This window comes from Diadema antillarum, unplaced genomic scaffold, assembly GCF_040938485.1.
Source record: "Diadema antillarum isolate AM-2024a unplaced genomic scaffold, OU_Dant_1.0 scf00000037, whole genome shotgun sequence".
Classification (NCBI taxonomy): Eukaryota; Metazoa; Echinodermata; class Echinoidea; order Diadematoida; family Diadematidae; genus Diadema; species Diadema antillarum.
Window position 1 is genome coordinate 464214 of NW_027270926.1, and position 21149 is coordinate 485362.

General features: G+C 38.4%; 2 protein-coding genes across 2 annotated transcripts; both read left to right on the forward strand.

Moving 5' to 3' along the window:
- The first annotated feature begins 3498 nt into the window (after window positions 1-3498).
- LOC139708971 (30 kDa spicule matrix protein-like) lies at window positions 3499-8414 on the forward strand. The gene is made up of 2 exons (XM_071620942.1): window positions 3499-3599; window positions 7754-8414. Exons 1-2 carry the CDS (start codon window positions 3499-3501, stop codon window positions 8412-8414), a joined length of 762 nt encoding a protein of 253 aa, XP_071477043.1.
- Window positions 8415-13641: 5227 nt separating this feature from the next.
- LOC139708980 (30 kDa spicule matrix protein-like) lies at window positions 13642-14289 on the forward strand. Its single transcript, XM_071620951.1, has one exon. The coding sequence runs from the start codon at window positions 13642-13644 to the stop codon at window positions 14287-14289; it is 648 nt and encodes a 215-aa protein (XP_071477052.1).
- The last annotated feature ends 6860 nt before the right edge of the window (window positions 14290-21149 follow it).

The window sequence follows — 21149 nt, forward strand, 5'->3', positions numbered from 1 at the left end:
TTGTTGTGAAGGAACAACGCATGCCTCACTGCATGGATGAGATCTGTCAATGAAAGTGGCCAAATAGGCCAGCCTGTACGAATGCAAGTTTGTGTTCTGGATTCGTGTTAAGGGTTTCTCCTCACATTTTATGGTTCATAACCTTTAACATGGCCACCTGTCCGATAACCCACACAGCCATTTTTCTCTGTTTGTATTCAACACATAGCTCGAACAATGTCTTGAATATGAAGAGAGAAAAATGGATAATGGATTACCTGTAAGGGAAGGACCAAGTTATCGACAACATGGCCATGTTGAAAGTTATGAACTATAAAAGGTTAGAAGAAACCCTGAACCAGAGACTCCAACCCTAAGCACCTTCTAATCTGGAGATTCTCCCGCTAGAAACCCCTAGCAACGGGAGACTCTTGATGTGCGCAAAGCTCCTTGCGGCCTGAGTTCTAGATGCTCTCTCGTGCTATCTAAGGCTTATTTTTCAACATACGATGACACTAAGTAAGAAATCATTTCAAGCAGGAGACACAGAGCTAGGGCGGGAGAAATAAAATCTCAAGCGGGGGAACGGGAGATTTTGCAAAGATGGGCTTTCGGCGGGAGATCTCCCGTCGAAATCGGGAGAGTTGGAGTCTCTGCTTAACACAAACCTGTAGTCGTGCAGGCTAGATCGATGATTTGACCACTTTCAGTGACAGATCCCATCCATGCAGTGAGACATGCATTGTTCGTTCACAATAACACGCAAACTTGGAAAAAGTGCATTCGTCATTGCTGTCTTTAAAGTTCATGTGGTCATCAGTCATGCATGATATTTGTCAACATAATTAGGTACCAATGGAAGGAGGAAGAGTTTTCCTTTCCTCAAAACTAATATTGCACACTCAATAGCTGACAATTATAAAGTAATAGCTCTCCATTGTTGGATTACCTTTTTTTGATACGCATTGTATAGTAAGAGGCAAAACACTCTGTCCCTCGGATAGGACATAAAATGAAGGTCCCGTGTGTGAGAGAGTCACAACTCATGCACGTAAAAGATCCCGCTTCATTTATTCATCGTGTTCATCGCAAAGAGCAGGGTGTTTAAACCGGTGAAGAGGTGCCGCCTTATACATCCAACTGGACCCCATGGAAGATAAGCTCCTGCAGCTGAGTATGGGCTGTCCAGCCATCTTTTCAGATGAAAATGAAACAAACAAATCAAGTCAAGAAGGAAAAGACAGCTAAGAAGCGGCATTTTTGTGCTAAACAAGTTTTGTTTAATGCAATAACTGACAGTTTTTACAAAGCAGAGAGAAAAACAATTATTTCATTGCCGAGAGGAGCAAGAGCATAGATAGAAGAAGGGAACACACACACACACACACACACACACACACACACACACATACACACATACACACAAACACGCACTCAGACTAAAATTAGAAGAAAAAAAAATCTCCTCAATGTCATCAGTCATGACACCCATCTCAGCAGGTGGTGGCAACTGCAGAGAAATTGGCGACTAGGAAGAGACCTGAAGAGGGTGGACCATTCTGATTGATTGATTGATGTAGATCGGGATTCGTGAAATGATATCAGAGTGAGTCAAACATGGGACGGTTTTTCCGACCATACAAAACGGGAAATAGCGTGATATATCAGCCAGAAAAAAAAATGGCTACCATTATGCGAGAGGGGAAATAAATACTTCCAGAATTTCACGGGAAAATCAGATCGATTTATGATTAATTGATGTTGTCCTGTTTGTGAAAGGTTTTGGAGAGGAAGAGCGGTGAGAAGAACAATCAAGAAAAAGAGTGGCAAAACGCAGGGAGAGCGAGGAGGCCATGAATGGGTCACAAACTTGGCAGTGTTATACGCGGTTTCAACAAAATGCGTCATGGGCTCAATTAACTTGTCTATGAATAGCCAAATGGGCCATAATCATTCTTTGCTTATGACTATCTCCAACTCCTTGCAATAGCGATTTACATTGACCTGTAATTACAATGCGTGCTTAGATCAATACATTGGTCAATGTAATTCTGATTGCCGAAATGCATCCAGCATCCACCTGTATCAAATCGTTATTGCATTTACTCGTTTTTTTTTATTACTGTTTCGATTTTGATTAGATATTTCTGTATCCCTGGGCCCCACTTTATCAAAAGATATAATCGATTGTAAGTTTCCTTAACCCACTGGCTGCCATAGACTTCTGATAGAAATCAACTATATAATCAATTATAACTCGTCATAACATAGGGCCCTGGTTGGATAACGTGCCTTATCCTCACTGCCTAAGGCAATCAATGGTCCTGAAGATCAAGGTTTCCCCGGTTATTAGCATTGACACTTACATCTTAGTGGCCACGTCAGAGGAATCCGTGCATAAACTCAAACAATGGCAACAGCAGCCAATCAAAGCTACATTGCGAATGTATGTATACTATATTCACTTCACAGAAGTTGATCAGTACCTATAAGGGAAATGTCCATGGCCTAGGGATAGTTGTCCTGTCTGACCTCCTGCTTAACCCAGCTATACCCGATTAATAAAACACGTTCCATATCTCTGCATCATTCCATTATACAACAGAAAATAAGAAATGTGATTTGGGGAGATTTATAATTTCGCAAGTCCATGCCACTCGCCCCTCGTGTTGGCGTGCACTGTAGCATAAAGCTGGTTTAAACAAGTCGCTATTTCAAATTGACCGATCAGGGCTGTGTAAAATACATGACAGCGTGAACATTTTTTTTCTTTTCCCAATCACTAACAACGAATTACTAATCACCAATTCAAATCGTCCAGTGAGGCTTGGGTTTATGGGAATTACCTCTTACTTCTCTACACAACAACCAAGTGGTAAGTTGAGTTTCTGCTGAAATTACGAAATCTCGCAGGACGTTCGCACGAGCGGATGTCAAGCGTTGCTAGGAGTGACATGAAGAAAGTAGGCATTGATGGGGAGGACGCTGTTCAGCCTCGTTCGGCCATCATTCTCTGCCATTTCTCAGCTCAATGCTAAACAGGAAAAGAAGAATGAGCATGTACAACGTCTTTTCATTGAGGAACAATCACAATGTTTGAAGAACAAAAGATTACAGATATGAGACAACTGTTCATAATCGTCAAACTATACGGCAGTCTTCCAAGGAGCGTCAAGACACCGTGCCAGGTTCAATTTGGTAGGATCTTATCGTCGCAGAGGCACGCCGGGACGCGCAATACGTGCATCAATACAAGACGTATTACGAACGGATGAGCCCTGGATGGGAGCCAGAAAAGAGGGCGGAGTGGGATAGTAATGAACAAAACCGCAGTATAAATACGACCGTGGATATTTTCCCGAATTCATCTGTGCTGTTCGAAACCTCGGCTGCCGGTTGTTTCTCTTGGTACTTTTGCACGAGCTCGAAGCCATTCCTCTGTCGTGTTTTTACCATCCACTACATAAATTTGCACTTTGAATTTGAGCTCATCTGTGTCACCATTTCCAATCATCCGCGATGGCTCTCCTTCTTCTTCTTGGAGCTCTTCTAGCTCAGGCGGTGACATCGCACGCCACATGTGAGAAGTACTGGACCGAGTTTGATGGAAGTTGCTATCGGTGAGTATTCACCTTCATTCCTCCTTCTCTCTCCCCCCCCCCCCCCCCATCTCTCTCTTTCTGCTATCACCACTGATATCGCTATGATTGACAAACACTGATGGCCATTTTATTCTTGTAGGCCTACATTGTTGCAAGATTAATCGCTGTACTTTCTACATCAAAATTCTCCTCATATACGTATATCGTGCAAAATAGGTTTGGGTGTTTCATCTAAAATAGGGTGAAATCCTGCCTGCTGAATGATATACGTGATTAGCCATCTGATATTTATCTGGCATTTATTAATATCATTACGACATCCAGAACACTATTCCTACCATTTACATTATACTGATGTGTTAAGCCCAAAAGATAAGATAAGAACGCGCTTCTTTTATCGCGTGTTGATTAGGTCTTTCCCCTTTGCGACATCATTACGCATGCTGTTGTTGTTGTTCTTTTCGTTCTTTTTGCTCGTGACGAGGTAGTACTTGAAATCACTTCTATTGCAATTGACACATTATACTCTAGGTAATAGTTATTATACAAAGTGTTTGTCACTGGGCAGACAGTTTCAGTACTGCTGCCTTATCATACAGCGTGTAGCTCCAGTAAAGAGATATTCATTAACCCTCTGCTTGCCAAGGCACCTTAACCTCCCGTCCATATAGATTATTTTGTGAAATCTGTGCACATTTGACTCATTCACACAGGAAGGGTTAATAGCACAGTCCATTCTGAAAGTATTGCTTTCAGAGGATTAATGCGATATTATAATTTTAGAGAAAGCAATACATAATACGTTTCTTGTGAAATTCCAGGTGTTCGTTGAGAAGGCTTTCTACTGGAGCTACCGACCTGCGTGAAATTACATAATAAAAAAATGAACAAAGTAAACGTGCATGGTGTAGCGTCGCTTTTATTTCTTACTAAATGAAAGTAGGGTCCGCATCGTGACTCCGATACCCAGGGTTTCGCAACGTTACTTTGTGTTTCCATCACTATCAGAATAGTAATGTCCAAAGACTCCAGATTCTGATGCGGACTCCGAAAAGCAAATATTTTGATAACTGCAAGCCACCCGTATTTCCGTATGTGTATTCTCAATATGATTTCTTGTATGATTGGGTAGTTAAGCAGCTACAACTGAGCTTTTGCCTTTCTAACGAGTTGCTACTTCACTAACATTTTTTATGTTATGTTTTTGTTTCGGTTTTATGTAAACGAAAATACTTATCTAAAAGATTCAATTTGATTTTCTGAGTGTATGTATTCCAACAAGTATCAATTTTGCAGATTCCGTATCCTTACTGTTACACTATGCACTAATGCCATTTTGAGTTTCGATGAATATTTATGTATTTTTATCATTATAGCAGGCACTCTTCCTATGGAAGAGCAGAACCTGCAGGCCTTAAAGGCATATTTCATCTTTTTTTTTTTGTAGATGAAACAAAAATCTAGCATTAGTGCTTTAGAATAGTTTTAGAATGTGAGTTAGGGATAGAAACAACTACTGTAAAAATTTGGTAAAATCGATTCAAGTTTTGTTAAATATTTTTGTTTTTCCATAATCTTTTATTGATTCCATATTCAATACAATTTCATGATAAATCGAATCACATATATTACAGAATTCACGATTCAACAAAACACAACAAAACGACAAAACACATACAAAATGTGAACGATAGTTATAATAAAATGTTTCCAGACTAAACCGTCTACAGTTGCTGTTTATTGAGAAAAATACAGATATCTCCTTATATTTTGGGCTTTATCGTGAAAATTTTATATGATAGGATGTTTTGTGGTACAACAGACCTACACATACATTAAATATCATATCTGACAATAAAAAAAAATTTGAAATCACTGTACCCAAAGGTAAACAGGACCTTTAATGAGACTACCCTGTGGAAAGAAAACAGAAATGATGATAATAATAATGACAATGATAAATTGATAAGGAGAATACTGATAACGAATAAATAAATAAACAACAGCATTTGCTCGTGGAAGATTGTGCTCCATACATTTTTTTTTCAAAATTAAAGGTTACAAGCCAGTCACAGTCATGACGTAAGACTTTCCTTTTCTCATTACATTACTTAACCTACTTTCTGTAATGTTTAGCCTCCTTTGACTAAATTATCATGGATGTTGCATACTTTCAGCTTACGATTTTGATGGCAATCTATATGCAGATGACATCATAAACAGCCAAATTCTTTAAGAAAATGTTGATGACATGGGAGCGAGTATCTCCTCTCGACGAAAACGGTTGTCGACATTGCCATTTTGCGCTGGGCCGTCATAGATCGCTTTTCCTCCGTAAATACCTCCTGTATAACTTCAAATTGCCCTAAAACTAAAGAATCAGCCTGTCAGCGTATGACGACGGGCAAAATATTCGAATGTTATACCGCACTTGCACGACTAATTCTATTCTGTGCTTTCAGCATTCTATCCCGGGCGAGGTCTAAGTCTAAATTTCGAAAACGTTAGAATGGTAAATATTAATGGATATGATGATCAACTTTCTATATCTTTAGATGATCAAAATTAGAACACTATATTTCCCCTGCTACTGCAGTGACAGATATAACCACACCCACTTAATTGCATCTAGACAATTATTCTTGCGATTCACAGTTGTTGTTGGGTTTTTTTTGTATCACCCTATACGTAGAGCTGATTATTTGCTTGCTACAGCTGTTTTGGAAGAGTGGGATAATGGGGATTGGTGTAATACGGCCCCGCACCTAATCATCACACGTAAATTTGATTAGGGATGTTTACCGCCTATGATAGCTCCTGTTGTTGCTGTTGGTTTTTTTTCAACAGAAATGATTGTATATCTTTTCTGATAACAACACATCCATTGTATATGTGTGTGTGTGTGCGCGCGCGCTCGTGTGTATTACCAGAATGTTTTAATCCCCATCCAAAGACTACTGTGAGAGGTAATGGGGAGAAATACCTGAATAGATTGATAAAAGAACTAAATTATTTAATAAAAGTAATTGTATGAATTATTTGAAAAAAGTGTATACTTTGTAATGATCTAAAATAGAGACAGACGAAAAAGCAGTAGTTCGTGTAAAATTCACAACAACAAACGCGGAGCCTTAGCACTCCGCAGTCATCATATCAATGCCAGGAGACATATGGGTGCGTTTATCAACTCCTTTTCTCGGCAGAAACAGGTTATCCAAACAGCTTTCAAGGAATTTTTACGAGTTGATAAACGCAAAGTTGTTTTGAAAGCCCTTTAGGAAAGCCTTTACGAAAGGGTGCGTTTATCAACTCTCCTTTCTCGGCAGAAACAGGTTATCCAAACAGCTTTCAAGGAATTTTTACGAGTTGATAAACGCAAAGCTGTTTTGAAAGCCCTTTAGGAAAGCCTTTTCGAAAGCCCCAAATTTGTGGCTATCCAAACAGGTTTCCTAAACAGGTTTTCAGAAACCTGTTTGTAAAAGCATTTTGGAAGTTGATAAACGCAAAGCTGTTTTGAAACGGCTTTGTAGTCTTGTACTTCAGTACTTGTACTTCTCCTCGGGTCGAATAGTGCAATGCAGCTGTGCAGTGACAGGCCAGTTAAAAAATCATGTTCGCGAAGAGAGTTGATAAACGCAACTATTTTGAAAGCCGTTTCTAAAGGGCTTTGGAAAGGGCTATCGAAAGCCGTTTAAACAGGGGAAAGTTGATAAATGCAGCCAAAGTCTCATGCCGCCACTCAGAAATATTTGAAGTATGTGCTAAACTGGAGCTGCCTCACAGATAGGAAGACAATTGATTCATGTGGCATTGCATCATGACTCGTCACTCTCAAAGGAAGATATGTCTTTATGATGGTAATTGCTTTTCGCTGTCCCTTCTTAAAAAACAAGCGGCACATTAATAGTACAGGCAGTCAAGGCTTTGGAAAGGGCTCTCGAAAGGGCTATGGAAAGGGCTTTCGAAAGGGCTATCGGAAGGGCTATCGAAAGCCGTTTAAACAGGGGAAAGTTGATAAACGCAGCCTTAGTCATTCGAGATTTTTAATCAGGCTAAACACTCATGCAGCTATAACAGTCACGATGATCCAAGGTTTATTATTCCCCATTCAAACTGTGCTATGCTTGAAACATTCATTGGGACTGACCATGCAGTTTGTCTTTATATTTCAGACTGTCGCACGGTGGGGCGATTCAGAGAGGTTTTGGAAGCAGGATACAAATCTCGGATCCCGATGGTCAAAGTCAGCTGCAAGCTAACCAACAATGTGGAATATGGAAGGCTGGCGCGAGTCTTGTTACGATCAACACCGTGAAAGAAAGCGACTTTCTGTTTGCGTGGGTATTGTCTTCTTTCAGAGATCCCTCAGCGACCTGGATCGGCCTCTACAAGGTAGCCTTTATGTGGAAATGGTATAGCGGTGAGAATGTCACCTACGTCAATTGGGAAGACCCCCAGGCGGCGCTAGAGTTCAACGAACCGATGGGTGCCACTCTCTTCGAGGCTGATCCACCGCGCTATCCTGGGCAGAATTTCATCGATATTTCTCCACACTGGAAGATAGAAGAGCCTCATACCAGAAGGTCTTTCCTCTGCGAGTACAAGTTGCCGATCAACACTAATGCCACCGGCACCACCGGCACCGGCACCGGCACCAGCCAAGGCGCATTACTGAGACAAGGATACTATCAGCAAGATCTGGCACCGCTGAACAGCTTCGCGGCTGGCACTCAGGGAATGGCAGGCTCACGTCTCCACGAAATCGTGCGAAACCAGCGTTACAGACGCCCTTCCGCTTACAGGCAGAGAAATTTCTTCGCTGCCCTTCCATAGGGTCGGTCTCCTTCCTACTTGCAGATCATCGCGAGTCATCTGAGAGAGTCGCTCTGTACTTCCGAATATCCCCTGCCAGAGACTGAATACTGTCATTTAACTTGCGTTCCGAATTCTTCAGACAACTTTCTCGCACTAGTTTCAATTATTTCACATTCCATCTCACCCGGGCTTCGATTCCAAAATCCCACCGACACTGTCCGAAAAGAAGAAAGTTATCCCGCTCTCGGACTTACGGTGACTTAGGAACTTGCCTCACTGGCTATATAATGTAACTGCAAGGGCGAAGTTGATGGCTCTGCTGAGTCTAAACGTGAAAAGAACATTTCCCTTTGCGTAAAATTAGTTTGATTTACTTTTTGTATCTTACGTGTGTGGAATAAAGTGAGTTTTCTTTTGTTGAAACAAATTGTTTCTGACGATGCTTCTCTGTGGCTATATTATATATAATTACATTCTGTACGGCTCAGTAAGATTAAAACTGCAATATTTCATTTGCATACGATTTCGTACATACTAACAACATTACAATTATTATCATTAATAATTATGAACACACACCCGTGATAGCCATGTATGTATTATATCTTATATACATACACATTTATATGTGAATATATAATATATGTGAATGCATGTTTATGTATTCAGATATGAGCATCAATATAATGTATTTGGAATACACACATGCATACATACACATAAATTTGTGCACATGTACGTATGTGCGGGGAGAGAGAGAGAGACAGAGACAGAGATTTCAAACATGAAAAGTTGTCTTACGTTCGGCTGCTGTAAGACATCCCGAGCCCATGTCATAGTTGACCTTCAAGAGAGGATCATATCAAAGACTGTTATCAAAGATTTACTATGAAGACAAAAATTTACTATGAAGACAAAAATAGATCGGACACAATAAAACAAATTATGGAATTGTATACTGTTTCATTTTAATGTCTTCATGAGAAAGTGATATCGACCACAATAAACTGCATTAAGACAAATGAAATAATTATGTCATGAAGCGATTAATAATCTCATTCAACTTTAAAGGGACTGTACAGTTCTGGTTGAGGTGAGGATTTAGCTTTTAAGGTTTTGCGAGATATTCAGAAACCACTCTATAAGATGTCAAAGAGCCTGCAATTCTAAGGGGTATCAAAAGTTTATTTGATGAAAATTGGTTTTGAAATGGCTGAGATATCCAAAAACAAGGTGAAACAAAGAGATCCTAATAAAAGGCGTGGCATGTCGCCTTTTATCATTATCACTTTTTGGATATCTCAGCCATTTGAAAACCAATTACCATCAAATAAACGTTGAATCCTTCTTAAAATTACATGCTCTTTCATATTTCATAAGAGGTTTGTCATTATCTCACTTAGAAATGTTATAAACCTGAATCCCCACCTCAACCAGTATTGTACAGTTCCTTTAACAGGTCACAAAACGCAGGGTAGCCTCGGGGTAGCCTCCGGTGAAGATTGTTCTCCGGAGAAGCACGTAATCGGCTGTCCACAAGCTGAAACCTGTGCACAGCAAACCAGAGCCGTTACCACAGAATGGTGGCCGTTATGACTCTGCTGCAGACGGAGAGAGGACGCCCTCTTCATTTCACCGATACAGTTACGCCTTTCCTCAATTCTCGTGTCTCTTGCAGTTCCCGCTCAAGGAGTTTAGACATCCATTCAGCACATTAGTTTCACACACTGTTCATAATTGAAACCTATAATTATAGTGTAGGCCCTTTTAGCAGTCTAAACAGCTAACGACTTTCGGCAATATGCATTATGAAAGCTCACAACTTTCGACAATATACATTATAACAGCTAACAACTTTCGACAATAATTATTAAGTACACATCATAACAGTTACAACTTTCGGCAATATACATAACAACGGCTAACAACTTTCGGCAATATACATTATAACAGCTAACAACTTTATAGTCGAGCAAGAGCCCTCTTCGGCTACTTCAATCGATCTTACAAAAACACCCAAAAAAAAAGGGGGGGGGGTGTCTTGGATAACATGAGGCGGAAATGAATGACGTTTGTTTGATTGATGCAAAAACACAAACTACCAGCTGTGGTCAGAGTTTACGGTACTGTTCTTGTGTTGACCACAAAGTTTACGGTACTGTTCTTGTGTTGACCACAATTAAACAGATAAACTCAGAATCGGTCGATGGCCGGTTCAAAATATTAATTGTTGATTTGATTTGGCTCAGATCGATTTCAAAACATAATGACCAAGCGTTGGTTTGAAAATTACGAGAAGTCATGATACCTTGCTTTCTTTATTCCTGGTGGATGTTATAAGTTGGCATGCATGATTATGACGAGTATAAATAAGCAAGCTTGAATACGTAAGAGACTCCTTATAACAGCACTGGTTGTAAAATCTCGGTCTTTTCTTAGCAATCTACTAATAGAGGAAGAGTGAATGGACTAAGAGTTCATAAACTTGAGCCTGGAGCTGCGTTTGGAGGATATGAGAAACTTCTGTTTTTTAATAAATAGAAGTCACGCAACTGTGTAAAAAAATAAACAGTTTTCCAAGGGGCGTAAGAGTATCCTGTCAAGTTCAATTAGGTAAGAAAGCATGGTCAAAGAGGCATGCAGGGGTATAGGGAGGACGCATATATCAAGACATGTACCACGAATATTTATAGATCGATGAGTTGACATAGAGAGCTCTGGATAAGTGCCAGGAAAGAGGGCGGAGTCGGGGGATAATGAATAACTACCATATATAAATGAGACCGTGGAAATCTTGGTGAATTCATCTTCGATGTTCAGGCTGTCGCCTTCGAAAACTTTGGAATCATCCTTAAGGCCAGCACCGACTCCAACTCATTCCTGCTGTGGGTATTTGATCTACAACAGTTAAATTGATTCAATTCTTCCACAGGGTTTTTTTTTTCACTCGTTCGTGATGTATCTTCTCCTTCTTGGGGCTCTTTTGGCCCAGGCGATGGTATCGCACGCCACATGTGACATGTACTGGACACACTATGCTGGAAGCTGCTATAGGTAAGTTCTCATTACGCGTTTTTAATGCGCCGCTAAAACGTCAGAGGATAATTGTTTGTACCGTCTGATATATTCCCCCAAATCCATATCATGTTCGCCTGGCTTAATGAGTTGAACTGTGGATATACTGTCATTCTTGCGTACAAAATTTGCCAAGGCCCATGGCACGTACAATATTGTCATATAAAAGTGATACAAGTTAGTAGTTTGCGGAAAAGTTCGGTAACATAATGGGGGGAAGAAATGGGCCCCTCAGTCGTTACAATGAAACGCTTCAAAATTTGTTGGGTGTTTTTTGCGACATGGAATATTGCATGGTTGACAGAAACTGAATAATATCTTCTTCTGGGTAAAGATCAATGTAGGATTCTTCGTATTCATGCCAAACTAAAACTCTCCACAATCATGTTTATAGACCTGTGAGATAGAGTTTAGGGTTATTCCTCAATTGAACTGGATTGAATTGAATTCACTTATACTTTATTTCCATCAAACAAAAAAGATAAACCAAACAAAAAAAGAAATATACATAATACAGAGTGTACATATAGGATTGCTCCTCGAGGAAAGACGAGCTGTCAGGTGTTGTAGATTATAAATACGATCGGCAATCCACTTGCCTTGGCTGGTACAGAGGACCACGTTCGGAACGTAATGTCCAATTCTATGTGCTAAGTCTGCTGTGAAAGAGGGGATTTGTAAAATGCGTGATTCATCAAAAATACGGTATTATTTGTCTTATCCCGTTGCAACAATATATCATTGTTATCAATGATTAAGAAAACAACAAATTCGAGAGCACTTGACACAAAATATTGTATCTTGATCATTCTATATGCGGTTTCTGGTACTGGGATATAATTTCAATGTTGGTGTTGCTCTTCGCCCATCATACAATAATTCCATCTTTAGATGCTTCTCACTATTTTGCACCGGCTCTGCTGGCGTTCGCGGTGCTTCTCTACCATACCGCAGCACTTTATACGAACATTTTCTGGTCCTAGATTACAATCCTATAGATAGAGAACGACCGTTATGAACGATTACAATGTTCACATTCTGTCGTGTTATAATCACGGACATATAGGTCCATGGTTATATCAATATCAACTATAACGTCGTGAATACTAAACGATAACCACCTAATCATTCGGCCATGGCATACAGACCTATACAATTGTTGGGGCAGAGGTATAGTTCACGGTCGTCTCTATGGATATTGGTCGTAGATTGTCCTCGGAGGAAAATTAAAGGCACTCAATCGTGGCGAGTGGTTTGTGCGGCACGGAGACGAACGCAACACGCTGCCTCCCCCATTCTGTATCAAATGTAGTGACCCCAAATGAGAATAGCGCTGGCTCAATGGGTCAGCGAACAACACGCTAGACTACAAGAGCTCTGTGCTACCATCTCCTAACCCAAAATGGCTGTCCGAGCGAGCCACGAGAGCTTCCGAATGGACGCACACTCTCAGTGCGCATGCGCATGAAGAAAGGCCAAAAGATCCACGCGTCTTCTGGCCTCTCTCCTCCAATCACCGCAGCTCGCGGTCACAATGTTTGTGTATGATGCGTAAACACACACGCACAAACACACATGTGTCTCAGTGGCAGCATTGTCCCACACGTTTATGGATATACAGCACCGAGTCTGGCATTGCGCAATTGCATGCACAAACTTCGGTCCTTCGGAGTTTACGTACTATTAGGGATGACGATCGGCTGCCTTTCAGATTCAGTAGAATTTTTAGCTGAAGTAGTGAGTTTCCTGTGGATATTCACAACTATAATGATAGTTACACAGATATGGATTTTCGGGGTATATATAGGCCTATTTTCCCTCTGTATTTTAGCGAAAGGCCACTGTTAGAGGCAGGGTGCCTGACACTGGACTAGAGCTTTCATAATTATGAAAGTACCCTAGAGGACAGTGTGAATACTCGCAACCGAAAACAAAACAACCCCCCCCCCAAAAAAAAAGAATAGAGGAGAAGCGCATGAAAAGCCAGTGTGAAACAATACAGACAAAGTCTACGCAGTTCCCGCCATGCATTCGAGGCTGATTAATTTTGAGTTAGGTCCTGAAGCTAAATTGTGCCCAAAAAAAAAAAAAAAAATCACTGATTTGGAACGATTTGCATGTCGATCCCCACACCTTAAAACTAATCAGTTTGTGTTTATCTTTCAGGATGATGCATGGTGGCACGATTCAGACAACCTCTACCGGCACTATACAAGTCACGGATTCTGGCGGTCTTAATCAGACAGGGGCCAACATACGCTGCCAGAATGAGAAGGCTGGAGCGAGTCTAGTCACGCTGAACTCTGAAGATGAAAATAACTTCCTGTATGGGTGGATACTATCTGGGACCGTTGACCCAGGACATGTCTGGCTTGGTCTTCACATTGATGCGAGTTCAATGACGTGGAGATGGTTAAGCGGTGAGAACGTCACACACACCAATTGGGAAGACCCTCAAGCGACCATTGGTCCGTTTCAGGAACCCTTTGGCGCGGTTATATTCGAGGCTAGCATACAGAACCAGCCGCAGGGGCCAAATACCATCGACATTTCTTCCCAGTGGAGGATGGAAGAGGCTAGAACCTTCAGGTCCTTCGTTTGTGAGTACAGGCTGCCGACGGCCACCAATGCCACGACCAACAACCAAGGCGCAATGTTAAGAGAATACAATCAGCACCCTGAGCAAAGACCGCTGAATAACTTCGCAGCTGGCATTGCAGGACTAGCTGGCTCTCGCCTTCACGAGGTAGTTCGAAGCCAGCGTTATCGACGCCCACCCACAAACAGGCACGATCACTCATTTGCAGTTCTTCCTTAGGTCAGACCATGTCCGACTCCGTCCTTCTCGAACACTCCTACACTTCACTCAGAAAGGTGGACGACCCTCCTCCGTTATAGAGATGCTTTACATATTGAAGCGTGCCATTCTCTACCTCTCTATCAAGAGTTGATGATCCTCTTTCATTGACAGTTTAAAAGGGATGGTATAGTTCTGGTTGAGATAGAGAGTCAGGTTTCAACTTTTTACGAGATAATTAGAAACTTTTTATGTGGAATATAAAAAACCATACAATTCTAGGAAGAATTTAAAGTTTATTTGAAAAAAAAGGTTTTGAACTGACCGAAATGTCCAAAAGCAAAAGAGGTCCTGATAAAAGGTTGTTCCCACCTTTTATTAGGACCAGTTTGTTTTACTTTTTTTATATCTCAGCCATTTCAACACCGATTGTCATCTAACAAACTTTGAATTCATCTCAGAATTGCACACTCTTGAATATTTCATATAAATGGTTTCTAATCATCTCGTAAAAAGTTAAAACCTGACTCCCCGTCCCTACCAAAACTATATCATCCCTTTAATTGTCATTAAGCTGGCCTCCGAAAATACAACGTTGATGGAATGACTTCAATATTATCTTCCAGCCTATACAGTCGAAATAATTATGTTTATACATGTAGTAATGAACTTGCCTATTGTGAACGCATGTGCAAAGAAAACGGCTCTACTTTAATCGCCAAATAACAGTTTAAAGATGTCAGTTAAATTACTTTACCTACATACCCTTATATATGTGGAATAAAGTGATTTTCTTTCGATGATAGAAAATGTCGTCTTGTGTCTTAGTGTCCAATCTAACGTTTTTAATTTCATTATCATGCTATATAGATTCGTACAACTAAAGCAAACCACAATGGTCAATATACTCACTTATGGCTGATCCAAGATCTACAATTTGCACCCTTATGAAAACAAACAAGTAAATCATATATTATATTACTGGTCACTTTTACGCCTTACACGGACAATTAGTACAAAATAATGAGTGTTTTTTTAATAGATTTTCTTCCAATAAACATCAAAATAAATGGGATTCATCGGTTTAAGTGATAATATTAACGGCTGATATGAAGTCTATGGTATACCAAAGTAAAGCTAACCACCCAGAAAAGGATAAAAGAACTCGGTAATGCTTGATTTAACTGAAGAAATCCTCGGATTTTACATTTGTTTATGAGACGTTAGAAAATATTTATTCAGAATAATGAATTATTATTTTTCAATGAATTTGCTTATTCGTTACTTTGATGTGAACACTACATTTCAAGATTTCTGCATGCAGGAAGAGAGGTGATTCTTTTTAAGGAAACCAAACCCAAAGAGAAATGTGGATTGAGTGAAAGAAGCAACATCATAGTAGAACATAATTATCAGTCAAAGTTTGAGGAAAATCATAGATCGATGCAAAAGTTATGAATTTTTAAAGTTTTCGTGTTGGAACCACTGGATAGGGATTCTACTTGAGGTTATGACATCATGTGTGGACAACAATATAATGAAAATGATAGAAAATTCAACATGTTTTATACCAGCGTATGATGAAAGAGCACTTGACTAACCGCTTTCAGAAAGCAGGGGGAATAACTACAACCCTTAACATAATATGTCAGTATTAAGTTGATGGAATGTGAAATTTCAGTGACAAATGAATTTTTGTAGAATTTTCTTTATATTGTCTTTATATTGTTGTCCACATATTATGACGCCATGAACTCTAGTAGTCTCCTTATCCAGTGATTACAACTTTAAAAATTTAAAAATTAATAAACTTTGCATCGATTATCCGAGTTTCCTCAAACTTTAACTTGTATATACTACTTATTGTTCTACCTTAATGTTATTGCTTTCACTCAATCCACATTGCTATTTCGGTTTTGGTTTCCTTTAAAGGCAAATTTTTACCGGAAATCATCGCTTATCCTCTCTGGTTCTTTCAGGGCGAATCTGTTAGTTCACTGATGTTCAGAGTGGGAAGGGGAGAGAGGGGAGAGAGGGGGAGAGAGTGAGAGAGAGAGAGGGGGAGGGAGAGAGGGAGGGTAGAGGGAGGGAGAAAGAGAAAGAGATGGAAAACGGAGGACAGGAAAGATAAATACAGAAAGCGAGAAGGCATGTCGGTTTTTACAGAAGAAATAACATTCCGCGAATGAGACATTGATCTCGCGAGCATCATTGAATGTATACCCGTCTCACTTTTCCACCAGTTATGGTTCCATTCTAGGGTGTTTGTATTATATGCGTACAATTCATTCTATAAACAAGATGTATATACATCGCACCCCTGTAATTACAGATTAAGTCCTCGGAGCCAGTGGTTTTCTTTCGTTGTATTGAATTTTCGTCGAAAATTAAATTTTAAGCATATATTCTAAAATATAATCTATAGATGATAATTTTGGACATGAGTTTTTACTTCGTTGTAACGAGAATTTCGTTCGTTATAACTGTGTTTATTATAAGGGGCGTGCACTGTAGGCCTATACTGTATTATTGTATATATATATATATATATATATATATATATGGGCATTTCCGTGAGTTGTGCGACATGACCACCAAAATTTTACCCGCATATTTCAGGACAACTGATAATCTTACTTTGTTAGCCATAGTTTGAAGTGTGTGAAACCAACTTTACCTTTAAGAAAAGTTCCCTTTTGTGCATTTTTATACCTTTTGAAGCCAGAAAGCATTTTTTGACCTAAAAATTCCTAAAAATGCATTTTTGATGCTCTTTGTGATTATTTTTTATATTTGAGGCTCAAATCAAACTTTGTTTGGTTTTACAAACCAAAAATATATTAATCTAGCAGAAAATAAAGTGGAGACCTCGATATAAGATATGTACTTCGGACACCAGCATGCTCTTACATAGCTCGAGAAGCTGCTGTAACGTGAGTTACCGAAACATGAACTTTTTAACCTAGCAATTTTACTATGCCCAACTGAGACATGGTATTTTGGATTATCAAATAACTATGCAGCACACATCCAAGAAATGTGATGGGACTTATAGTCTTTGCTTCAAATTCTCATAACAGAGGTCTTAAAATTGTAACGTGAGTTACCATGTAACGTGAGTTACCATAATGTAACGTGAGTTACCGACATGATTTTTCTTTAATACCAAGAAATGATAATGAAGGTTGTGATTGTAAGTAACCAATGAGTACATGATTACTGAACTCTTGTATTAAGATTCTATTTCCAGTAGATTGTTATTCTCTTGGTCTCTGTCTATCACCAAACCAACTGGTCTACATGCACAATGTATTAATTACACATGTTCATCACATGTTAACTTCTGAAAGAAACTGTTCCGTGAAATTATGTACTATTAAATATTACAGTGCATGTATACTGATCTGTTACGAAAGTTGTTAAAAGACATTTCTTCTAAAGCTGCATGGACCTTGTTCCAGCAAATTATCAAAATTTTGTGATAACTATTAATAGCCTCCTGATTGGGATAATCACTGCATGATTACTCTTGAAAAGTTCTTGTTTTTGTAATTCAAGTGATTACTATTTGACATTTCGTAGTTTATACCTACCTGTATAGACCAAAGCCATTGTTTATGAGGCTGAAACATTTACATGTATGAACAGAATTTTAAGATTGGAGCTCGCTTCCTGCTGTTTTTTCTGAGATTTTTGAGAACTGAACATTGTGAATTTGACACGCTTACGTGTTTTATACTATTCTACTCTGAGGTTTTAGCTATACAGTATGTCCCGAAAAAAATTACAACGCGGCCTTCCGCAATGATATCTTTAAAAATAGTGAATGAATCTTAATAAAAATTCAGGGTATGAGACTATAACTCATTGCCCACATCTTACAGAAAACCCCATTCGATTTGCTTCAGTGGTCAAAGAGAAATACGGAATTTTGTAGAGGATATCGGGAATCTCTTCTGTCCAAGTTCTGTCTATTGTTCACACACAAGATCATCGAAATGCTAAACTCGGAAGAATCCGATTCATGACATGCTTTACAACAATCCACATTTCTCTGTGACCGCTTAACCAAATTGAATGGGGTTTTCTGCAAAATAGAGCTAAGATGTTATACCTTAAGAGTCTGAAGTAGCACGTACACAGGTTGATCATAATAGGTGTTATCAATTCGAAAATCTGATTTTAATTTTTGGGGCGACTTACTGCAGTATGTCCCCCAAAAAATTACAATAAGATTTTCGCATTGATAACGCCCAATATGATTAAATTTTTCAAATGCTACTTCAGAGTCTTGAAATATAACATTTTAGCTCTATTTTGCAGAAATCCCCATTCGATTTGGTTAAGCGGTCACAGAGAAATGTGGATTGTTGTAAAGCATGTCATGAATCAGATTCTTCTGAGTTTAGCATTTCGATGATCTTGTGTGTGAACAATAGACAGAACTTGGACAGAAGAGATTCCCGACATCCTCTACAAAATTCTGTATTTCTCTTTGACCACTGAAGCAAATCGAATGGGGTTTTCTGTAAGATGTGGGCAATGAGTTATAGTTTCATACCCTGAATTTGTATTTAGATTGATTCACTATTTTTAAAGATATCATTGCGGAGGGCCCCATTGTAATTTTTTTTGGGACATACTGTATTGTTGCAAAATCCTACAATGAAACTTTTCCATGTTTACTATAATTTACTTTACATGCTGATCTATTACCAAAAACTTGTTGAATGTGAACCTCATTATCAGACATTTTTTAAGAGCTGGACAGTCATGTACCTTAAAGCAAACTATCAACATTTTGTGATATTAATAGTTGGCCTCCTGATCACAAAATATTTACTATTCATGTTTTTCATTGGGATTTACTGCTTCAGTCTGCTTGATTACTCTAGAAAATACTGGTATATACTTTTTACATGTACTTGTATGTACAATTTAAATAATGGCTACTTGGCATTTCATAGAGCAAAGCCATTGTTTTTTAAGGCTAAAACATTTATGAACATGTTTTATTAAACTGATCAATACTGGTAGCAGATAACTAAAATTTATCTGCAGTTTCTGTAATTCAAGTCTAATTTCTGTACCAGTTTCGTATAAGAATTTGTAAACAAATCAAACATACAAACAATTGATTATTGAGTAATTCAAACAATTATCAAATAATTGGAATATAAATTGCATTGTTTAAAAGTTAAAAGATTTATTGAAATATTTCATTTCTGAACCTTTAAACTCTCCACAGACTACAGGTACAGGTCTCTAGTCTCGTGACTCAGTGTATTAAATGGAATAGTTTATGGATGACTTGTTTTATCTAGATAGCCTGAAATCCATTTAAATCTAGTAAAATAAAAAAACAATCAAATCAAATTCTCAATTAAATCCTCAATTTCTGATGCATTTGTTAACTGGAAAAGAGTGTAATTTAATGAAATAGACTCTGTTTCATATCATTTTGTTGAATATAATTTTTGTCTCAGTACAAATGAAAGCTTGGAAAACGACTCAATTAAAAATGAAATTTATCTTCAAGTTGGTATTCTAAATGTAAAGTTTCCTGCCTTTTGGTAATCTCATGGATAAAATGGGATTAATTGCTGTCAGATCAATGTTCAAATCAATTTAGATTCTTTATTCATGGAGTTTGTTTGTGAAAAAAAAGTTGTCTTGGTAAGTTTTCTTTGGATTATTAAGACAAAAAATCGTCTTGTGATCATGTGGACAAACTGTAACGTGAGTTACCGTAACGTGAGTTACCGCTTCACATGACGATACCTGGAGAATGTAAGACAATTTGAATTTTTACCATACTCAGTGATGTATGTTGTTAGTCCATGACTTTGACACAATAGACTTTAAAGTCTCTCTGTTTCTTGTTTGAGGAAACTTTTGAATATAAGACATGCCAAATTTTCGCATGTCCAAATTATGTAACGTGAGTTACCGACATTTGTAGGGTTTTTTCTCATAGTTCTCATAAGAGTCTGTGGATGTAATGTTACTGTGAGGTAGGATGGAGGTGCATGATACTCATTCACATATAGTAACTCATATCACTAATTAGGTTTTAAGGATATTGATCTTAACAACCTAATTTTGAGTTCAAAATGTAACGTGAGTTACCGTGGAAATGCCCACATATATAATATATATATATATACATAACATATATTTATAATATATATATATAAATATATCTATAGTATATTATCTTATATGTTTTATATATATTTATTATACATACACACATTTTATATAATATAGTATATATATGCAAAAAATAACACGCACAATCCTTGTCATCATTATATACTTTTTAGACAAATCACACACCATGCATTCCGAAGATAACAAAAGCCATCAGTAGGCTAGGTCCTATACATATCACCATTTGCGATTATGACATGCTATACACAAATATAGGCCTACATGTAGGCCTATATAGGCATAATTGACTTAAATATCAACCAATTCAGTTGTTGAATAACAATATACAATTTAAATGTCACTTAATGACATTACAACCAATCAAAAGTCGGGGCGGTTTTCTTACAGCCAATTACAATCCTGGGGATTACATAACCTAAACTCCAGGATATAAACCCCGTTTTCGCCTACACTCTCAGTCCATGAACAACTAGATATACATGTATTAATATAATCTGCTGTACTGGTTTAAAAAATGTTTTTAATTATTAATGCTGAGCTACATCACAGTTTAACACTGGATATCTTGATATAAAGTCATTGCCTTTAAGTTTATTTCACCTTCTTTACTCTTGTCCTTGTAACCGTGTGTCCAAGTCCAAGTTCAAATTTTCCCCATTATTCAACCCCTTACTCTGTTTAAATACATTTTTTTTTAAACATCCGTC

What these genes read in the sequence shown, in the direction of transcription:
- LOC139708971 (XM_071620942.1), top strand. Translation starts at nt 3,499, where the DNA reads ATGGCTCTCCTTCTTCTTCTTGGAGCTCTTCTAGCTCAGGCGGTGACA. An exon ending in TTTGATGGAAGTTGCTATCG is followed by an intron (nt 3,600 to 7,753) that starts GTGAGTATTCAC and finishes TTTATATTTCAG; the next exon opens with ACTGTCGCACGGTGGGGCGA.
- LOC139708980 (XM_071620951.1), top strand. Translation starts at nt 13,642, where the DNA reads ATGCATGGTGGCACGATTCAGACAACCTCTACCGGCACTATACAAGTC.